The sequence below is a fragment of the Microtus pennsylvanicus genome, chromosome 22 (assembly GCF_037038515.1).
Source record: "Microtus pennsylvanicus isolate mMicPen1 chromosome 22, mMicPen1.hap1, whole genome shotgun sequence".
NCBI lineage: Eukaryota > Metazoa > Chordata > Mammalia > Rodentia > Cricetidae > Microtus > Microtus pennsylvanicus.
Window position 1 is genome coordinate 1,482,877 of NC_134600.1, and position 22,049 is coordinate 1,504,925.

A 22,049-nucleotide genomic window follows, 5' to 3' on the forward strand; every position below is an offset into this window, starting at 1 on the left:
CCCCTGAGGTTGGCATCAGCTACAGGACCTACTCTCCCGTCTTGCTTCACTTCCTATGAAAATACCCCAATTTCTATTCTCAGATCCTCTTCCATAAATATCCAGGCTTTACTTCTCTTTTTTCTTTGTTTAATTACACCTCTGATCTTTATTTTGTATTTCTTGGTTATTTAAAATAAATGGAATAAACATCATATTTTCATTCAAATTTGTGCTTGTTACAGTGACAGGCCCCTATTCTTCTGGGTCTGAAGCATTCAACTCTCACCCACCCGTCTAACTGTTCCTCTGTCTGTTATGAAATCACTATTTAAAGGCCCTGGCTTCGGGTTTGAAATGAAAAAATTCAGAAAGTTGATTTTAAGACACACACGCAGGCAAAACACCCATGTATATAAAATAAAACACAAATCTTAAAAATGCAGAGCTAAAAAGCTGGGTTGTGGTGGCGCACGCCTTTAATCCCAGCACTCAGGAGGCAGAGACAGGTGGATCTCTGTGAGTCCGAGGCCAGCCTGGTCTACAGAGCAAGTTCTAGGACAGGCTCCAAAGCTTCAGAGAAACCCTGTCTCAAAAAACCAAAAAACCGGGGCCTGGAGAGATGGCTCAGTGGTTGAGAGCATTGCCTGCTCTTCCAAAGGTCCTGAGTTCAGTTCCCAGCAACCACATGGTGGCTCACAACCATCTGTAGTGACGTCTGGTGCCCTCTCCTGGCCTGCAGGGATACACACAGACAGAACATTGTATATTGTATATATAATAAATAAATAAATATTTAAAAAAAAACCCAAAAAACCAAACCAAAACCAACCAACCAACCAAACAAACAAACAAAAAAACCAAACCAACCCCCCCCCCCACTATGTCTGTGTGCAGATAAGCAAACCAGAGACGTGGTAAAGTTCGCCAGGGAAGGAGAGGCCACAGTCACCTGCACTGCTCTGCCGTTGACGTCCGCACCGACAGATGCCGCCGTAGCGATTGTGTTGGGCACCATGGCGGTGCTGGTCTCACAGATGTACATGTAAGACATGGGGACTTTCAGTTCACGGCTGGCCACCTGTGAGAAGGGACACATTTCAAATCCAGTCATTTCTAGGAAGACTTAAGACATCTTGGTCACACTGAAAACATCTCTACTAAAGAGAATTTTCGTGATATTTTCAGTTAGTTTGTATGACTGTGTGTATGAGTGTACGAGTGCGCTGTGACATCCTTGTGGACATCGGAGGACAGGTTTCAGGACTCAGCTCTCTCCTCCCAACACATGGGTCCTGGGTTAGAGTTAGATTGGTGACAAGCCCCTTGACCTGTTGAGACATCTTGCCCGTTATTGGGATCCTTCCTTTCCTTCCTTCCTGTCTTCCTGTCTTCCTTCCTGTCTTCCTGTCTTCCTTCCTTCCTTCCTTCCTTCCTTCCTTCCTTCCTTCCTTCCTTCTTCTCTTCCCTTCTTCCTTTCTTCCTCCTTCCTCTTCTTTGAAACAGGATCTCACCAGGTAGCCCTGGCTGTCCCCAAACTCATTTTGTACTAGGCTGGCCTTGAACTCACAAACATTTATTTACTTCTCTCCCCCAAGTGCCTGTGCCATTACCCACGGCTATGCCGGCCCCCACGTTGCACGTGCTCCAAAAGGACCTACTCAATGCAGACAAGTCCAGCCCTCTTCCGCTCCTTGCTCACCCAGGGCGACGTGCAAGATCTGGGCCCAATTAATTCTGGGCTCCATCTGCTGCAGGAAAGAAAGTCTAAGACTCATGCAAGGCCAGGGGCTTCTAAAGCAGACAGGCAGCTGCTCTGAGAAAGGAACCTTTCCACAGGGATTGTTTAGGAAGTAGGCTGGAGGTCAGGGGTCACCAGCAGCAATTCTGTGGCTTTCGCTGATTGTTGTTAAGAGGAGCTAAGGGGCCAGGTGGTGAAAAGCTACAGCCGTGAACTGTAACAATCTGAAGAGTCCATCATAATGTTCAAGGTATCCAATTCAAAGGATTATGTTTTTCTTCTGAGATCCCAGGGCTGGTGGGATGGCTCAGCAGGTACATGTACTTGCCACTCAGCCTGATAACCTGAATTTGGTACCCAGCACCCACATGGTGGGAGGAGAGAGCTGACTTTCCCAAACTGTCCTTTGCCTTCCACACACGCTATGTTCTGTCTGAGTGTGTGTGTGTGTGTGTGTGAATACAGAAGGACTCACAAGCATATACGTCTTTTTGTTTGTTTCTCTGTCCTGGAACTCCCTCTGTAGACCAGGCTGGCCTTGAACTCACAGAGATCCACCTGCCTCTGTATCCAGAGTGCTGGGATTAAAGATGTGTGCAAGTACTCCGGGCATGGATCGTTTTTTTTTAAATGAAAAGGAAGCTGGGATCATAGCTTCTTTATTATTATAGCTTAGTGTTAAATCTCTTGCCCAGTTTGCACAGGACCCTATACTGAAGTCCCAAAACTACTGGAGAGAGAGAGAGAGAGAGAGAGAGAGGAAGCAAAACTGAGGGGAGTGGGAAGGAGAGAAAGAAAGAGAAGTTACAGGATGTTGATAGTTGAATCTTTTGCCTGTTCCAATTCTCTGTTGGTGTGTGTGCATATGTATGTGTATGTGTGTGTATGTGTGTATATGTGTGTGTGTATGTATGTATGTGTGTGTGTGTGCATATGTATGTGTATGTGTGTATATGTGTGTATGTGTGTGTATGTGTGTATATGTGTGTGTGTGTGTGTGTGTGATCTATACTGGCATTCTGCAGGCTCATGAGTGGTGGGTTTACTAATAACCCCTTCCACCTCCCAGACCCGGCCAAGTTCCTGGAGCATTTGTGTATGGATGGGATTTCTGTCACATTGTCCATTGTAGTTTATATCCAAGAAGCTTTCTTAACTCGTGCAGGTCTTTTAATTTGAATGGACCATCATCGTCTGCCTTAAAAATATCCCAGATTCCAATCATGTCAACAGTGTGTGGAGAGGTGGATGGCTGGGTTTTATTTACGTTACCTGTAGCATTTTGGTGTGGATGCCTTGTCCCAGTTCATTGCCTCCGTGTGCGACCAACACAGACCCGTCTGTGTAGATATGGACCAGTGCGGCGGCCTGTAAGACAATCCGGAAGGCCAGGCTCAGTGCGGGCTGGCAATTAGGGAGGTTCAGTATCAGAGATGAGGTAGGGGACTGGAGAGATGGCTCAGTGGTTAGGGGCATCGGCTGCTCTTCCAGAGGACTCAGGCTCAATTCCCAGCACCCACATGGAAGTTTGCAACTGTCTATAACTTCAGTTCCGGGAGAGACGACATCCTCATTTGGTTTTAATGTGCAGTGCATGCATATGGCGCAAAGACATGAATGCAGGCAAAACATTCAAAATATTTTTTAAAATTTTAAAATAATAAATTTCTAAATCTACTCCTGGAGTAGTGAGGTCAGAGATGCCATGTTTCCCAGTAGGACCTTGGGACTTAGTTCTACTCTATGCAAAAGTTGACTGCAAAGAACTTTCCTACTTGGGAACTTGGGTTTTTTTTCCCTCCCTCCCTCCCTCCCTCCCTCCCTCCCTCCCTCCCTCCCTTCCTCCCTCCCTCCTTTCTTCTTCCCCCATCTTTCTTCTTTCTTTCTTTCTTTCTTTCTTTCTTTCTTTCTTTCTCCTTCCTTCCTTCCTTTTTCCCTTCCTCTCCCCTCTCTCTTTCTTCCTTTCTTCCTTCTTCAAAATCTTTTACTAAGTAGACTAAGTAGCCTTTGCTCTGGGGAATGCAGCATTCTCTGAACACAAGCACACACCAGTCAGACCAAGACTGTGTTAGACGTGAGGGTCATTTAGCATGTGCCATGTGTGAATTTTACCTGGTGGTAGCTTGTTGCAGCAAAGCCAACTGAAAACTTCATGGGGATAATAGCAATACCCCTCTTCTTCCAGTAGTTCTTCCGATTGAACTCTTCCACCTGTGTCCTTCTGGCGTGAAAGGAAGACTTGTCCAGACACTCGTTCCAACACCTGATCAGGGGCTCGGGACTGAAAGCTTGTTTGTAGATGGTTTTATCGATTGTTTTGTACATGTTTTTCTCCCTAATCTGAAACAAGCGTGAAATTCCGTCAGTGCCTGTGGTGAGACAGATTGCCATCTGGGGGCTTAGAAAGCCTTTCCTCTGAAGAGTAATGCGTTTTGGTGGGGAGGACAGATGTTTCTCCACTGTGCAGCTGTGAGAGCGACAGGGCTGTTTTCATCTCCACGTTAATGTACCAACCAGGGTCTCTCTCTGTCTGAAGTGGAGTGCAGTTGGTAGTGGCTAGTCTAAAAGGCAAGGTGATGGAAGGACTGGGGAGGTTGGGCTATCTATCTATCTATCTATCTATCTATCATCTATCTATCCATTTATCTATCTATATATCTATCTATCATCTATCAATCATCTACCTATCTATCAATCATATCTACCATCTATCTATCTATCTATCTATCTATCTATCCATTTATCTATCTATATATCTATCATCTATCAATCATCTACCTATCTATCAATCATATCTATCTATCTATCTATCTATCTATCTATCTATCTATCTATCTACTTACCATCTATAATCTATCTATCATCTATCATCTATCTATCTACCATCTATAATCTATCTATCTATCTATCTATCTATCTATCTATCTATCTATCTATCTCTCTACTTACCATCTATAATCTATCTACCTATTATCTATCTATCTATCATCTATCTATCTATCTATCTATCTATCTATCATCTATCTATCTATATATCTATCATCTATCAATCATCTATCTATCTATCCATCTATCTATCAATCAATCATATCTATCTATCATCTATCAATCATCTATCTATCCACCTATCTATCCATCTATCTATCTACCTATCATCTATCTATCTATCTATCTATCTATCTATCTATCTATCTATCTATCTATCTATCTATCTATAATCTATCTATCTATCTATCTCTCTACTTACCATCTATAATCTATCTACCTATTATCTATCTATCTATCTATCTATCTATCTATCTATCTATCTATCTATCTATCATCTATCTATCTATCTATCTATCATCTATCTATCTATATATCTATCATCTATCAATCATCTATCTATCTATCCATCTATCTATCAATCAATCATATCTATCTATCATCTATCAATCATCTATCTATCCACCTATCTATCCATCTATCTATCTACCTATCATCTATCTATCTATCTATCTATCTATCTATCTATCTATCTATCTATCATCTATCTATCTATCCTGCATCTCCCCCCTCCTCCGTGTGTGTCTGTATGTATACATGCCATGGCATACATGTGGAAGTCAAAGGATAAACATGAGAGTCAGCTCTCTCCTTCTACCATATCGTCCCCAGGGATAAAACTCAGGTTGTCAAACTTGGCAGCCATTCTTTTTATCCGCTGAGCCATCTTACTGGCCCACCATTTTCTCTTCAAATTTCAGGGTCCAGAGGATGGAACGGGGCTGGTAAAGAGTGAGTTAAAGCCAGGCTCTACCCTCATAGGTGAGACTCGTTCTGCTAGAAAGAAGTCGCAGAACAGATAACAGCCAAGAGTAGGCTGTCAAGCCTTTGCGTCTAGAATATATGACTAAACCTTTTAAAATTTGTGTTGGATCAGGATCTGCTTCATATCCTTGGTGTTTTCAGCACCCAGTGGTGAGCCTGCTGGAAATGCCGGAGAGCTTTTCATTTTCTCCAGTTTATTCTAATAGAAGCCAAAATTTTACCGTATTGTCAGCAGCAACAACACTGGACTGAGACTATGCTCATTTTCCACAAACATTTTTATGTGTGGCTCTGGAGCTGTCTCTTAACTACTGTGCCTTCTCTCCAGTACCAGCACCATTTAAACCACTTAAACCGAGTAACAAACAACATATACGCCAATGGCGGAGCGGCTAAATAAAGGAAGGCGTGTCCACACCACAGTCATGGAAAAAAAAAATGAAGCTCTTATCGCAAACTCTGAGCCACACAGGGCGATGGTGGCGCACGCCTTTAATCCCAGCACTCGGGATACAGAAGCAGGCGGATCTCTGAGAGTTTGAGGCCAGCCTGGTCTACAAGAGCTAGTTCTAGGACAGATAGGACTGTTACACAGGGAAACCCTGTCTTGAAAAATCAAAAAACAAAAAAACGAAAAAACTCTGAGCCAGGGTTAATTTGTACAGTTTTCTAGTGTTTCCTGGGGCCACTAGCTAATTCCTGTCTTCTCTGGTTCCTTACCACCAGCCTTGGTTATAACCCGGTTATCATCTTACCTTTTCTGGTGGAAGCCCACATTTAGCTGCCACAGCTGTGATACAGGATTCTGTGACCAGGGTTCCCTGTGGGAAGCCAAACCCACGGAAGGCTGTGTTGGATGGTAAATTGGTCATGCACGCACGACCTCGGAGTCTGAGGTTGCGGATTTTATATGCATTTTCCAGCTTCAACACAAGGAATTCCGTGACCTGAAGTAAAAAGGAGATACCCACATACGTTAGAGGCCACTGCCTCCCTTTCCGTAAAGATTCATCTAGACAATTTCCATCTTACCCACTCTCAAGAGCACAGTTGGTTTCGGGTACACGTACCAGCTCCGAGTCATCTAGGGTACACCCTCCGTTGATGTAACACTCGATGTCTAGGGCTTTGATTCGTCCACTGCTCATGAATCCCGCCTGTCACCAAATGATGGACATTGTACTGATTTACTTAAAATGTACTCGCCAAGTACGTGTCACCCCACAGTCCCCTGATGTCAAGGACAGACTGTGCCCCCAGTTTGCTCTGGTGTGGCACCCTGCCTGCTATGGACTTGTCTGTTCGATTGAGGAAGATCTTTCCTGACCCATGTCTTAGTGAGCCCTTTCCTTTCAATGGACAACCCTGGTTCCATACTTGATGCTGTGAATGTGTTTTATTACCATTGGTTAATAAAGAAGCTGCTTTGGCCTATGGCAGTGCAGAATAGAGCAAGGTGGGAATTCCAAGCAGAGAGAGAGGAGAAAAGAAGGCAGAGTCAGAGAGACACCATGTAGCTGCCAAAGCTGCCAGAACTTTACCAGTAAACCACGAGTCTCAAGGCAATACATAGATGAATAGAAATGAGTTCATTTGAGATATAAGAGTTAGTTAATAAGAAGCCTTAGCTATTGGTCAAGCAGTGTTGTAATTAATATAGTTTCTGTGTTATTATTCGGGTCTGGGTGGCTGGGAAACGAACAAGGAGCCTCTGCCTACACAGCATGCTATCCTCAAGTTCTTGCTCATCTCCCAGAATGTAATTGCCACTCTCGTCATCCTTATTCTCTGTCATTTTGTACCAGCTTTCTTTCTAGTTTAGTCTGTGGTTTTCTCCTCGTGGGAAAGCCTTTGGGATCCCAGAACACATGATGGTGAATCATAATATCTCGTTACGGGAAAGCTTCGGGCCCAGAGGTCGGAGATTTTATGAGCTGAACTCATCTTCCTGGGCGACCAAGGTGCTTTGTAAACAGCAATCTAGGTAATAGAACCGTGTGGCAATGGTAAAACTGGGTGGGAAATCAGACCTACATGCCTCAAGCAAGTCCTAAATAAAGTGTGTTTGCAACTTTGTATCACAGCAGAACTGTTTTAAGGACTAAGTCACAAATTTGAAAAATAGTATCATCTATTAGCAACATTTTTAATGGATTTTCTATTGCCACTGAAGAAAAAGGGAGGGAGAGTGATTTGTAGGATTTAAATTTGCCTGTTCTTGGGTTTCTATTAAAGGTTATTTTGCCACAAAAATGGTCAAATTGTTTTGAAACATTTTTAGTACAAAGTGTTATTCTCCCTCTCCTTCTTCCCACAGGGTTTCTCTGAGTAATAAATAGTCCTGGCTGTCCCGGAACTAGCTCTTGTAGGCCAGTCTGGCCTTGAACTCACAGAGATTCGCCTGCCTCTGCTTCCTGAGTGCTGGGATTAAAGGTGTGTGACATCACCACTGTCCGGCTAAAGTGTTATTCTTATAGTTTGGGTATCCCTCTTTTTCTTTTTCTTTGTCTTTGAGTAATCACTAAAAAAATATATAAATCCTTATTCCATATAACAGTGCTTTTTTTTTTTTGGATGTGTATGTATGCCCACATGTGTGTGGAGCCAAGGGATAATGTCAGGTCTCTTATTTTGGCTTTTTGTGACAGAATTTCTCTGTATAGCCTTAGAGCCTGTCCTGGAACTAGCTCTATAGACCAGGCTGATCTCAAACTCACAGAGATCTGCCTGCCTCTGTCTCCTGAGTGCTGGGATTAATCCTGTACCACCTGGTTTAGATATCTTTCTTGATTGCACTCCAATTTGCTTACCAAGGCAGGCTTCTTGACAAACCTAGACCTCACAGATCTGGCTAGGCTAGGGATCCCCTGTCTCCTCCACCTGGGCATTGCTACAGGTGGTCAACGCCACTCTCTCAAGCTTTTATGTGGGTCTTGGGGATCCCATTTCCAGTACTCAGGTTTGCATGGTGAATGATCTCTCTACTGAACCATAGCCCCAGTCCCTCAAACAGGGTCTTTTAGTCATTATTTAAGATTTTATTTTCATCACTACATTTTTTACACCTATACATTAAAAGTGCCACAGGTATCCAAAACATGTACCATCTTCATTTGCTATTTTAGATACCGATTGTTTTTAGAATTCACAAAATCAAAATGATAGAAAAGGGGGAGAGTCATGCAAACAAAATGAGGCATGCTAACAATTTCATGGGTGGTACTCACTTTATATTTTCCAAACAATGGATGCCTCCCCCCAGTTATTAGCATGTCATCTTCTCGGTCCAGTACAAGACGAATGGGGCGGCCAGTTCTGCAGAAAACGGTTTTCATTCTTCGTCCCCCCCACTCGTCTGTCCATCCACGCATCTGTCTGTTAAGCTACCCATCTTCCCACCTGTTCATTCAGCTCCTTATTTTCCCATCTACCCTCATCTGTTTACAACATGTGAAACCCACTAATCCACCGTCCACCCTCCCATCCATTTGTACCACTTATTTAATTCTCCATCCACCCATCCATCCATCTGCCCGCCCATCTGTCCATCCATCCATCCATCCATCCATCCATCCATCCATCCATCCACCCATCCATTCATCTACCCACCCATCTATCCATCCACCCACCCATCCATCTGCCCGCCCATCTGTCCATCCATCCATCCATCCATCCATCCATCCATCCATCCATCCATCCATCCATCTGCCCGCCCATCTGTCTGTCCATCCGTCCGTCCATCCATCCATCATCATCTATCCACCCATCCACCCATCCACCCATCCATCCATCCATCCATCCACCCATCCATTCATCTACCCATCCATCCATCCATCCATCCATCCATCCATCCATCCATCCATCCCACATGTCTCTACTAATCTGCACAAAGTCTTCTAGGCATGATAGATATGAATTATCGCCCGACTGAGTTATGACTGTCTTTGTGCTTTGCAACTCAGTGTTTGAAGGTATGCCTGCGGCCGAAGTTGATTTCCTCTGAGCTTGGCCTCTCCCACACTTCCGGCTTCTCAGAGGTAGACTTACTTGACAGCCCCCACCGCAGCAATTGCCCCGAACACAGCTGGTCTCCCCACCTTTCCTCCAAAACCTCCGCCCACGCGTTTGACGTGGCAGGTGATCTTGTTGCTGGGGATGTTTAAGGTAGAGGACACTGTTTTCTGTGAGAGACAAGGAGGTTTAGAGAAAAATGACGGCAAAGTGTTCCGGTTTCTGAGCTAGAGCTACACGGCTGCAGCCAGTCACATCTGCTACAGTGTGGGAGTGGAGAGTCCGCTCATTTCTTCTTTCTCCCTTCCTTCTTTCCTTTCCTTCTTCCTCCTTTCCCTTCTTCTGTGATTTTTTTTTTCCGAGACAGGATTTCTCTGTAGTGTTGGAGCCTGTCCTGGAACTAGCTTTTGTAGACCAGGCTGGCCTCGAACTCACAGAGATCTGCCTGCCTCTGCCTCCCAAGTGCTAGGATTAAAGGCATGAGCCACCACTTCCCGGCCTCAGGATCGTTCTTTTTATTGTTGGTGAGAACAGGAAAAATTTAAAACGGCTCCGGGGTCTTAGCTGCATCATAGACACCCAACATTTAGATTCTAAGTTTCTGTTAGTGCAGTGGCGGCCCCTTCGCTACGGAGACTGATGGCCACGGTGGCGGTAGGCAGGCGCTGGTGGGGTTCTGCAGGAGCTTACCTGCACGTGGGCTGGGTCCTGGGTGGACACGTACACGTCCAGTTCCTGGTCTTCTGTCTTCGGGATAACGAGCGCTCTCTGGGTTTCCATGTAGAAGTGTTCTTGCCCTCCAACATGGACCTCTCCTGGGAAGGGTGGAGACATTCCTGGAGGTGCATGCTGGTTGGAAGCTGCCATCACGGGGCCTCATGGCATCACGGAAGTGGAATGTGAACCTCCCGCCTGCAGTGCTACCCACTGAGGAAGCTTTACCTCGTGAAGATCAAGGGACCTGTCTCATCGCTCTGCCTTGACGAATCAAACTTTAGGAATTTTCTCCTACTTAGTCTGTTACTGGTTTCTCACCTCCGGAGACAGCATGGAAACACAGGTGCATGGATGCACGGGGGTTCTGAGAAGGAGTCTAAGTTTGGGGAAGCTCCGGGACTTGAGAGGGCAAGCCTCCCAAGGGGCAATCATACACACCCTTGATGGCTGGATCCGAATGGTTCTTCCAGACTGTTTACCTTCAACTATCTGATCCACGTTTTCAAAGGCCTCCTCGATGTTCCCTTGTTCGAGCTTCTTTTCAGGGCACAGGAACGAATTGTGTTTTATGGCGTCCTACGTAAAAGGACGAAAACACGAAGCCAGTCATCCTTTATTTTTACTTCTGGCTGCTAATACTCCCTGTATTGTTGTCTTGTGGGACAAAGAGCATTGACGAGCTCCAGAGTAAACAAGAGATCAGAGGAAATGTCTTCCACATGTACAGAAATCAGTCCAGAAGGAGGAAGAAAACATCAAGAAGGAAGCATGTTCAGAACTGAGGTCTAGACTCAGAGGGGTGGCTCGGGATGGCAGATGCAGTGTGAGGTGCCAGGAAGGGAGGCTCTGAGCTCCCCTTTTCTGCTTCTCCCGAGATACTTAGGGATCTATGTGCACGAGCCTCTTCTTCACTCAGGATTTTGAGAAGGCTGAGGCATTCTGATAGGGGCAAGACAGTCACACTGTCATTCCTTTGGGGATGTGACATATTTCAACAGGGCCTTTCTAGACCTTTGTTCTTCCCCCTCCCCTTCTTCTTTCCCCACCAGCTTTCTGACATGAGCATGAACCGACCCCCACATGGAGCTCTTGGGATCTGTGGAGCGACTTACCTGCCATTGCTGATCTTGCTAACATCCCTGAACCCCTGTGTCCTTCTGTACTTCAGAAAGACACCTGTCTCTTGGATTCTTGGACCCCAAAAGCCTTAGAGTTCGCAGTCTTTTAATGGGTTACAGTGAGAGTGGCTACTTTTTAATTGAGCGTTTGCTTTGTGGCAAATCACATAGCAGTTTCTTCTGCGTTGATATGTGCCACACTGCGGGGAAGCTTGGGACACTGTAAGTGAGGCTCATTGAGACTCTAGGAGTTAGTGGGACATAGGAGCACATGCCTTTAATGCTAGCACTTGAGAGGCAAAGGCAGGTAGATCTCTGTGAATTTGAGGTTAGCCTGGTCTATATAGTTCCAGAACAGCCATATATATACACCCTGTCTCAGAACATCATGTGGGTCCTGGGAAGAGAATCATTGAACCATCTTAACCACCGAAACATCTCTCCAGCCCAACTTTCCCATTCCAAAGGGAGACTGACAGGCCCTACCTACCTCGATGGTGAAAATCATAGGTTCCAGGTCCTCGTAGGTGATTTTTATCTTCTCGGTTGCTCGTTTTGCCTGAACATCAGTCTCTGCAACCACGGCACAGATGATCTGGCCCACACAGAGCACCTGTAAAGTACGTAAGTAGAGCAGGAGAGGACAGGGACACGGCTCAGTATGCAATGGCGATTGCCATACAGGCTTGGGGACATGAGTTCAATCCTGAAACCCATGTAAAGGTAGGTGGAGAGAGACACGCCTCCATAAAGCTGTCCTCTGACCACCACATTGGCCTCCATGCCTCTCACACTCTACACCATAATCATGATAAATGAACTAATTCAAATAATTTTAAAGAGAACAGAAGCCAGACTCAACCTCACCAGGGGCTGGCATCTTCGATGTCCTTGTTGAACAGAAATAGCCACACTGGAGTCAAATGTACTTGGGTAAAAATTTAATAATAATAATAATTGAAGATATTTTTGAGATTTACTTATTTTTATTTTATGTGTGTGGGTATTTCGCCTGCTTGTCTGTATCACATACATGTAGTGCCAACAGTGGCCAGCAGAGGGCACTGGATACTGGGGAACAGGAGTTAGAGATGGTTGTGAGCTGCTTTGTGGGTGCTAGGAATCGAACTCAGGTCTTCTGGAAGAGCAGCCAATGCTCTTAAGAACTGAGCCATCTCTCCAGCCCCCAAAAACAAAAACCAACCTAACCAAACAAAACAGAAAGCCCCACTGATCTTCACGAGGGGAGGAGAAAGTGTGTGGGATTCACTGAAATGTGAGAGTAGTTAGAACTCAGTGAGAGTCTTCCTATGCCAACCTCTGTGACAGGCATCTTGGTATCCACTTGTTTAACTCCTGTGCTACGGTGAAGCATGCTATGATCATTCCTCCCTTAAAGATGGTGGACCCCAAGATAGTTGGAAATGCAGGAAAAGAAGCTGAGGTGCTCTGGCTCTAAGTCGGGGGGGTCAGTAAATGATTGTTGAATTGGAATTATAAGGTCGGCAATAGCCAAGATGACTTAATAAAAACAGAGCGAGTGAAAGTGAATGAGACCTCGTGAGAGTTCTGGTCCCCCCTCCTCCTTTCTAGATCTTTCTAGAGCATTCTCTTCTGATATGGATCAATTCCTTATCAAGTAAATAAACCCCAAAGCACATAGTGGCTAAATCAGATTTACGATTCGTTTTTGTTTAATGTGTTATTTCCTAACTTCAGAAAGGCAAGGTTGATAAAGGCATCAGGGTAGAGAGGAGCCAGGGCCCTGGTACTTCTGCATCTCAGTAGTAGAAAAGGCCTCGAGACAAGGGCAGTTGACCTCCAGGGGTCCTGGGGTGACGATTCGCACAGGCATCTGGGGAAACATGTCCCATTCCTACCTCATCTACAGCCAATAACTTGTCATCATTGGCACCATTGGCACCTGGAATGTCCTCAGCTGTTATCACATCCACCACGCCAGGTAGGGCAAAGGCCTCAGATGAATCGATGGAGCTGAAGGTAAGGAGACGATTAAGAAGGAGACATCAGCAAACTTCCCTCCAAGCCAAGGGAAGGCATAGAGTATTGTTGAAAATGAAAACATGGAACAATGTATCCAGCCTGAACAACCAGCACAGACAGTCATGGAGAAGAATCTAGTATCCTTGAAAATAAAAACAGGGAACAATGTACCCAACCTGAACAACCAGCGTGGACTGTCATGGAGTAGAATCTAGTATCCTTGAAAATGAAAACATAGAACAATGTATCCAGCCTGAACAACCAGTCACGGAGTAGAATCCGGGAGACCTGCTGCAGGGCCAGGAGGTAACACTTAGCTGCTGAAGGGAGCATGGAGACAAGACTTTGGAAGCGTGGGACAGAATTTGTTTCCTATTTAATCATGAACTGTGTTACCAGAGTGGCTCTGAGCCATGCATGGGGCTGCCGGGCATGAGGTTTTATGACTTAGAAGGCAAACAAAGGAACCATAACTTGTGTGTGTGTGTGTGTGTGTGTGTGTGTGTGTGTGTGAGACAGTCTCATGTAGTCCACCTGGAGCTGGACCTAGCTATGTAAGTGAGGAGGATCTTGAACTCTTGATCCTCTTGCCTCTACCTGCTGGGATTACAGGGTTTACAGCTGTGTTGGCTTTATATGGTGCTGGGATCGAACCCCAGGCTTTGCGCATGGTATTGTTCCATCAGTCCACTGATTGAGCTATATCTGCAGCGCCTGTGCTCCCTCTTCCCCCCGACGGTCATTTCTAGATATGCTCTCTTCCTCCTGTGGGGCTTTCTGGGTCAGGGCATTCACTGCAGAAGAGGGCACAGTTGAGGCATCCTTTAAAAGGGTTTTTGAAAAGTTTTCCTTTACTTACATGATTCTTGCATGAGCCCTGGTACTGGTCACCAAAGCCATGAAAAGTTCTTCATCCACTCTGGGGATGTCGTCACAAAATGTGGCTTCCCCTGTGGCATGTTTAAGACCTGACAGATGCATGATGGGACGGCCAACTGGATCTTGGAGAGGCTGGCGGGGATCCACTCTCTACAGAGCAAGGCAGAGTTAGACCAGGAACCTTCCAGCTCAGTTGGCCTGGGTGGCTCAGGGCATAGCAGAACAGTTCCCTTGGACAAACGGTGGAGCCGGTGGGATGACAAGCATCATGACCTCGTCATGATGTCATTTCAGTTGTGTGGCAACCCCTCTGAAATCGGTGAATGGACCCTCCGCTTCCTCCATCTGTGGTAGCCCTGAATCCCTCCCCTCTGCTTGACAATTTCGGCCTCTCTGTCCTGCTTGCTCACCCTTCCAACGATATGAAGCCTCCATGATATGGCATGCCTCATAAAGACAGACCAAACTCTGAGTAAGAACTCTGAGTGGTGACTCCTGGGGCCTCTGGCAGAGGGTGGGAACGGGAAAGGAATTCTCCAGACCCAGATTGATGTGGAGTTTGTTCTAGAGCTTTTCTCTGGGGCTGCACTGGTGTGTGTGTGTGTGTGTGTGTGTGTGTTAGGTCTCAAACGCAGGACAAATGGCTAAGTGAGGAGCCTATATAATGTAGCAGGCTCTGGCCTCCAGGTTCCCTCAGTCCCTACTTACAAGTACAGCTTCATCCCAGCAGGCACCTCCCTGCCCCCAACTCCTCCAGCCCCTAAGCTTCACTTCCCTCCTCCAGCTTCTCTGATTCCTATATAACCTCAGCCGTCTTGGCTCTGGTCTCTCAGCTCTCTTCTTCTCTCTGAGTGCTCCCCCCTCCACCCCTATGGCCTGGTTTAGTCTGGATGTTTCCAGATGCCTCTGGCTGAGGTCTCCCTCATAGCTACAGTAAACCTTCTCCTCAACCACATTTTTGAGTGTCATGCCTTTATTTATTAATTTTTCATTCAGTGGTGTGTGTGTGTGTGTGTGTGTGTGTGTGTAGGGAGGGGAGGGCTGTGTACCAGCAAGAACAGCTCGTTTCTAAGCTGTCATCCTTCCTTGCAGGTCTCTTATTTACTGACTGATTAAACATTTGCAATTCCGGCTAGAGACGGAGCCCCTGGGCTCTGGTAGGCACTAAACAAAGCCCGGCAGAACATCTCTTTAAAGAGATGACGACTGCCCTCGAATCCCTCTGGTGGAGCAGTCCTGTGCTCCTCCAGCGCCAGCTCTTGGGGTTCAGAGGCTCCTGACTCCCTGTGAATAGCGATTTCTTATCAGCTTATCTATCGGTGTGGGTTTCAGTGAACTCAAAGGCACTGACCTGGTATGTTTGGACTCCCTGGGGTAGTGTGACCTGGAAATCTTCCAGAGCACTCAGGAACCGGTTTGCAATCGCTGGATAGCGCTGGCTGTCCTGGAAAGACTCAGCACAGTGAGACAGACTGGTTAGAGATAGACTGGTCAGTCTGGATCGAGCTGGGTTTGGATTATGTGGAATGGCTCCTAATGTATCATGGGGCAGCTTAGTTACCCCCCACCCCGCAGGGTTTCACGTTTTATGACCCTGGTACCCTCTCACTCCCTATCCAAGCCAGAGCTTGGATGACTGACTGGTTTGAATCTGATCTTCATGTCCCTGGATGGAAGGGCTGCCAATGAGTTCAGAGGTGGGGTGTGTGTGTGTGTGTGTGTGTGTGTGTACGTGTGTGTAAGGTCTACCAGTGAGTTCGGAGGTAGTGTGTGTGTGTGTGTGTGTGTGTGTGTGTGTGTAAGGTCTACCAGTGAGTTCGGAGGTGGTGTGTGTGTGTGTGTGTGTGTGTGTGTGTGTAAGGTCTACCAGTGAGTTCGGAGGTTGTGTGTGTGTGTGTGTGTGTGTGTGTAAGGTCTACCAGTGAGTTCGGAGGTGGTGTGTGTGTGTGTGTGTGTGTGTGTGTTTAGGCTGGATAAGTCATCCCAGAATAAGTTTGAAGCTATAGTTCACAAAATGAAGAAAAATCTGAATGTTTTTGTTCCAGGATCTTTTTTTCTGAGGCAGGAAGACCACTCTGGTGTCCTGACTGAGAAATGAAGTGCAGGTCTCTATCTCAAATTCAGAGGTTGGGGACAGCATCTTTGGGGATAGTGGCCATGGGGCAGGGGTGGCTGAGGAACAGAGTATAGGGAAGGGTGAGACCTGTGCTCGCAGTCAGGGAAAGGTTGAGACTGGGAGGGCAAGGCAGGGGGAACAAGCGTGGCCGTGAATATTTTAACTTCTTCTGGAAGGTTGCAATTAGAAAATCTACGAAGCCATCAAGGTATTCATATACGTATGTTTTCGATGTTTTGAAGCATAAAAATTTGACGTTATATTTCATCTTAATTACGAAATTCTAGACTAAGCAAATTGAAGCCTCAGGTCCACAAAGCAGACCAGTGTTTGTCTGGACGGGGTGGGGATGAGGACACGGAGGGGGCGAGGGAGTTCTTCGGGGTGATGAAAATGTGCTACATTTAGTTAGCGTTGGGCTCCACAGGTAGACATTTGTGTACTAAGTTAAAATGGGTGGGTTACATTATAATTTATTATTTGTCTCCTGTGTTACTGTAAATTATGCCTCAATAAAGTTTATTTTAAGAGAAAAAAAAACAGAGTGGAGAGAGAGACTGGGTACCGTTTCTGTGCTGGGGCACAATAAACACTGAGAGCTGATGGTGGTTTATCAGCTCCGTCAGGGCCAGATCCCAGGAGGAATGCTGGGCTGACAAAGACTACCCCAGATCAAGGGCTTCTAGACAATGATAACAGGCTCCCCACAGGATAATTGGTTCCTCTAAGTTAGGAGCTCCTGGCAGCAAGGAGCTGAGAGAAGCCAGTATTATGGTTTGAATTTCATCTTCCTGGATCGCTATGTTGAAATCCAAGCCTCCAGAAACTCAGCGTGTGACCTCTCCAAACAGGATGGGATGTGATCATGGCGGCAGGGGTGGGGGAGGGGGAATTAGAATTGGTTGTCATTATGGCTGGCGTCCTCTTGGAAGGAGAAAGGAGAAGTTTGGGCCGAAACACTCACACGGGGGCAGCTCTGTGTAAAGGCAATGGCAGGCTGATTCCGGCAAGGTCGCCGGCAAGACACCAGAAGCCATGCACAAGGTATGGAATAGGGCCTCACAGCGCTCAGGAGGAACCAACTCTGACGGTGCCTCTCTTTTCTAATTTATTGTTCAGTTTGATACAGGTCTCACTCTGCAGCTCAGGCAAGCCTTGAACTCATCGTGATCTCCCTGACTCAGCCTCCTGCGCGCTGGGATCACAGGGGTGAGTCAGGAGACTTCACCCCGCTTCCCGATGGCACTTTGGGCGAGGCTGTCTGGCGGCAGAACTGTGAGCCCATGACCACGCGTGAGGACGGTCGTCACTGTCCTCCACCGTACTTACGGCTGACTCCGAAGACAGCTTTAGTTTTCTCCTCAGTCCCTGCAGAACCTCCAGGTAGAACTTGAAGAGGAAGCTGACCATCAGAGTCCTCTTGAACTCCACTTTGCCTCCTAGAGCTGATCCCGGGAGCGAGATTTCTTCCAGAAGGTGCCTGCAAGCCTCATCTAGCAGGAGCGCATTCCAGTGCCTGGTACCGTGGGAGGCGAGAAGGACAGGTTAAAGGGCGGTCTAATTACACAGAAACCGACATTTTAGAGTTCCCAGGATTTTCCTTAGAAATCGTGTTAACAAGGTGTTTGGAAAAATCAAAACCTGGGAATCTGCTCCAAGAGGCACGGGAATCGTGGCTGTGTGAGAAAGGAACCTTCCCCACTGCAAGCGTGTTCCAGAATCAGAATATTCTAGAACAGAATAGGGGCTACTTGGAGAGTGCCGCTGAGTTTTGCAGGAGAAAAGGGACATTTTTGAGAAAAACATCACTTGCTGAATGGACCCAGGCCTGGGCTGTTGTTGTGTCTCTCACCAAAAAAGTGGCTTAATTGAAGCCAAATAACGTGGAATTAATTGCTGTGGAATAATCCTCTTGTACACTGCAAAGATTTGTCACTTGAATTGGTTTAATAAAACACCGATCAGCCAATAGCCAGGCAGGCAGTACAAGCAGGGTGACCAAATTTAGGATGATGGGAAGGGTGGAGTACGGGCTCTCCAGCCAGACACAGAGGGAACAGGAGATGAACGTGCCATGGTAATAAAGGTACCGCCACGTGGTTAAGCGCAAATAAGGAATATGAGTTAACTTAAAAGTAAGAGCTAGCCGGACAGTGGTGGTGCATGCTTTTAATCCCAGCACTGGGAAGGCAGAGGCAGGTAGATCTCTGTGAGTTCGAGGTCTAGAGGAGCTAGTTCCAGGACAGGCTCCAAAGCTACAGAGAAATCCTGTCTCAAAAAACAACAACAACCAACCAAACAAACAAAAAACCCCAAAAGTAAGAGCTAATTTGTAATAAACCTGAGCTATTGGCCAAGCATTTATAATTCATATAAACCTCTGGGTCAATTATTTGGGAAGTAGCTGCCAGGTGTTTGGGAATAGGTGGGCAGGAGAGAAACGTTCAATTACAATTAACTCAACAAAATTAAAGAAGGAACAAGCAGTGATATTTTTCCCCAATAAATCTGGGTTTATCAACAACTGTCAGGGTCAATTCGCTTTTCCCATCATCAAGGCTCCCTCTAAAGCACAGCGCTCATCACTGACCTGCCGAGGAGCTGCTGGCAGGATCGGTGTGCACTGACGGTGGCGGGCCCCACCCCACCAAAGGCGATGCTCAGGTCCTCAATGGTGTCTGTGCCCTCGCTGAACAGGACTCGCATGCCAGCATTCACGTCAGGCAAAGCGTTGTGAGGGCACTGGGCCTGCCGGAAGGCAGACACAAACTCCCACTGCGGAGACAGAAGCCGTTCAGGGATATCGGATACGTCAGGATAAAAGAGCTGGGTTCCCTCTTGGTGCCTCTAACTAATTAATCACTTAGACGGATGTAATGGGACACAGAGGGCAGTTGGCTAAATGAGAGACTCTTGGGCTGCCTTCTTGCAGAGTGAGAATGTTCTTTAAAAAAATTCATTTATTTATATTTTAATTTTTGCATATAAGCCTTGTGAATTATTTGCTCCACATGTGTCCAGGAACCCTTGGAGGTCAGAGGAAGGCATGCAAGGCCTCAGAGCTGGAGTTACAGACAGTTATGTGCCCTGTGTAGGTGCTGGGAACAGAACCCAGGTCCTCTGTAAATGCATAAGTATTCTTAACTGAGGAATCTCTCCAGATACCCTTAAAAAAAGTTGGAGCTGGGTATGGTGGCACACACCTTTAATCCCAGCACTCGGGAGGCAGAGGCAGGTAGATGTCTGTATACCATGTGCATACCAGGTTCCCATAAAGGCGAGGAAAGGCTGTGAGATCCCCTGGAACTAGAGTTACAGATGGTTGTGAGAATCCACATGGGTGCTAGGAATTGAACCTAGATCCTCTGCAAGAGCAGTAAGTGCTCTTGGCTGCTGAGCCTTCTCTCCAGCCCAATGCTATACCAGTTTGCTAGCTTCTGCCTTTGCACTTTTGGATGGGAAGGCACGTCAAAGTTTCTGTTCTGAAGGGAGGACTCAAAGACCATCCATAACTGGGACATAACTTAAGACGTCATTATGACCTGCCACTGCTTTGTATGTGCGTGCGTGCGTGCATGTGTGTGCGTGTCTGCATGTGTGTGTGCGTATGTGTGTGCGTGTGTGTGTGTGTGTGTAGTATTGCTACTCCTCTGGAGTCAAGCACAGCTTCGGAGAGAGGCCTAAGGAACAGAGAGTGAGGGCATTAGGCCCCCTCCATAGTTGGCTGGGTGACCACAGCAGCCCAGTATGCTGGGTCAGGGAACATCTGGAGGCCATGTGTTTCTGTAGAGCTCTCGGGGTTGGCAGGAATTCGGGGGTGGGAAAGCCAAGCTAGGACTCCAGCTTCCTGTGTGTCAGGTAGAGAAGCTCCATCTTCAGCCAGGGAGCCTTTGCCTGTGGGGAGCGTGGCCACAGGCCTTCTGCCGGTCACACCCCACAGCTGCGGCAACCACCAAAATCCACATCCTGGAGCCACTTGCTCAGGACAGTCCCAGAGGCTTGTGGCTGAACCAGTTTGTGGCGGGTCAGGAAACAGTTTCAGGGGACACTGTTATTTTCCTTCCACCTGGCTTCAGACATTAGGGGTGACCGGGCTCCAGTCTAACTGGGAGAAACAAACCACCCGGTTTCTTACCTTTCGAGAGTGAGGGATGTACACAGATGTCAAAATCTCCTCTGGCGTCAGGTCCGCACTCGCCAACCCAGCAAGAAAAGATCCATCGAGGGGAATCTGCCGAGCGCCGTCTGTGGAAAGAAAGGCATTTCTGCGGTCAGGAGGAAAGCAAACCGGATCTGTACTTTCGGAGGCTGGCTGCCAGTGGAGATGTGTGCCCTCTGCTCAGAGTGACTCTGCTAAGGCGTCCCCTTTTCCTCCACTGTGCGTGCCTGCTACCCCTGTGCGTTTTCATCCTTAGCCAAGGATGTGAACTGAGGTCGAGGCTGCAGTGAAACTTAAGCTAGCACTGGATTTACTTTTGCTGCTAGCAGAGTTCAGACCACGCTCGCTGCAGTTTTGTGTTCCTGACACACAGACACCTTTAAAGAACAGCTTGTCAAATCTGCCCTTTTGGGACCACAGCACTATCCTCTGGCTTTAACATATGGATTGCATGTTTTATGGTATAGGATGTGCCCTGAAAAGATCAGACCATAGCCGAGGGATGGTTTGAGTTCTATTTCCACCCCTCCCCCCACCTCTGCACAGTTGGCACTGGTGTTGGGCAGAATGCCAGTACTGTTGTAACTGGGTGGAAAACCCTTCTGATCACTGTCCACCTGTCTTGCTGCTATGCCAGTGAGTTGAGACCTCTGGAGTGACGGAGGTCTGCGTTAGCGCTGGCAGAGTTGGGAGAGCAGAAACTGTAAATCAACAGTAAACATCCAGTAGAACCATAGCAGAAGGCCCTGGGCAGGGACCTCACCAGCCTGGTATCCCTAGAGTCTTGGTTTTTTGACCATTTTGTGGGTTAAATTGGAGTCATCCCAAACTACAGGCCTGGTGACCTCAGAGAAAAGCCTGGGTCAGCCAGCATCCTTAACCTTCTGTGCCCTCCCTCCTAACAGTCTTCAAGTGAAGGCCATTGGCCCGCCTCTCAGCCCCTAAGTTCTTCCCCACCCCCTCAGAACTCCCAGCAGTTGAGTGACATCAAACAGGCAGCAGCGAGGTGTGGCTGCTGCTTCTGCATCCCTGCGCCTGGGAGGTGGCAGTAGTCCAGATCTCTTGAGGGGGTGGGAGGGACAGAGGTGGAACATTGGGTGGGTGGTCAGGTAGTCCAGAAGGAAGAGGAGGGGTATTTGAAGGAGAGTGCCATAGAGGGTAGTGTGTGTGTGTGTGTGTGTGTGTGTGTGTGCTTAGATTGGATGTAGAATGAAGGCAGGAGCCTTGCTCCCTTAGGCTATAGGAACGCACCCTCTGTAACAGGCTGGGTCCCCCTTTAGTGTTTTCACCCTCAATAGAGTGTTTTTCTACATAATCCTGGCTGTCTTGGAACTTACTATGTAGACCAGGCTGGCCTCAAACCCACAGAGATCCTGCTTCCCTTGCCTCCTGAGTGCTGGGATTAAAGGTGTGCGCCACCACGCTCAAACCTCACTCTCTTTTTCAAAAAGATTTATTTTTATTATATTTAATTATGTACAGGTATCTATATGTGGTTATGTTTGTGTGAATGTA

General features: G+C 46.9%; 1 protein-coding gene across 1 annotated transcript in view; it reads right to left on the minus strand.

The window, feature by feature from the left end:
* The window catches only part of LOC142839674 (aldehyde oxidase 2), a 71,194-nt gene that overhangs the window by 23,601 nt on the left and 25,544 nt on the right, over positions 1-22,049 (minus strand). The window contains exons 13-28 of the mRNA XM_075955901.1: positions 20,511-20,620; positions 18,966-19,150; positions 17,705-17,891; positions 15,611-15,703; positions 14,240-14,409; positions 13,257-13,371; positions 11,867-11,989; positions 10,738-10,834; positions 10,232-10,356; positions 9,578-9,711; positions 8,758-8,845; positions 6,601-6,687; positions 6,286-6,477; positions 3,833-4,060; positions 2,993-3,088; positions 932-1,060 (exon numbers count right to left, since the gene is read on the minus strand). Of these exons, the coding sequence (XP_075812016.1) occupies positions 932-1,060; positions 2,993-3,088; positions 3,833-4,060; positions 6,286-6,477; positions 6,601-6,687; positions 8,758-8,845; positions 9,578-9,711; positions 10,232-10,356; positions 10,738-10,834; positions 11,867-11,989; positions 13,257-13,371; positions 14,240-14,409; positions 15,611-15,703; positions 17,705-17,891; positions 18,966-19,150; positions 20,511-20,620 (2,159 nt within the window). The remainder of the gene's footprint in view (positions 1-931; positions 1,061-2,992; positions 3,089-3,832; positions 4,061-6,285; positions 6,478-6,600; positions 6,688-8,757; positions 8,846-9,577; positions 9,712-10,231; positions 10,357-10,737; positions 10,835-11,866; positions 11,990-13,256; positions 13,372-14,239; positions 14,410-15,610; positions 15,704-17,704; positions 17,892-18,965; positions 19,151-20,510; positions 20,621-22,049) is intronic.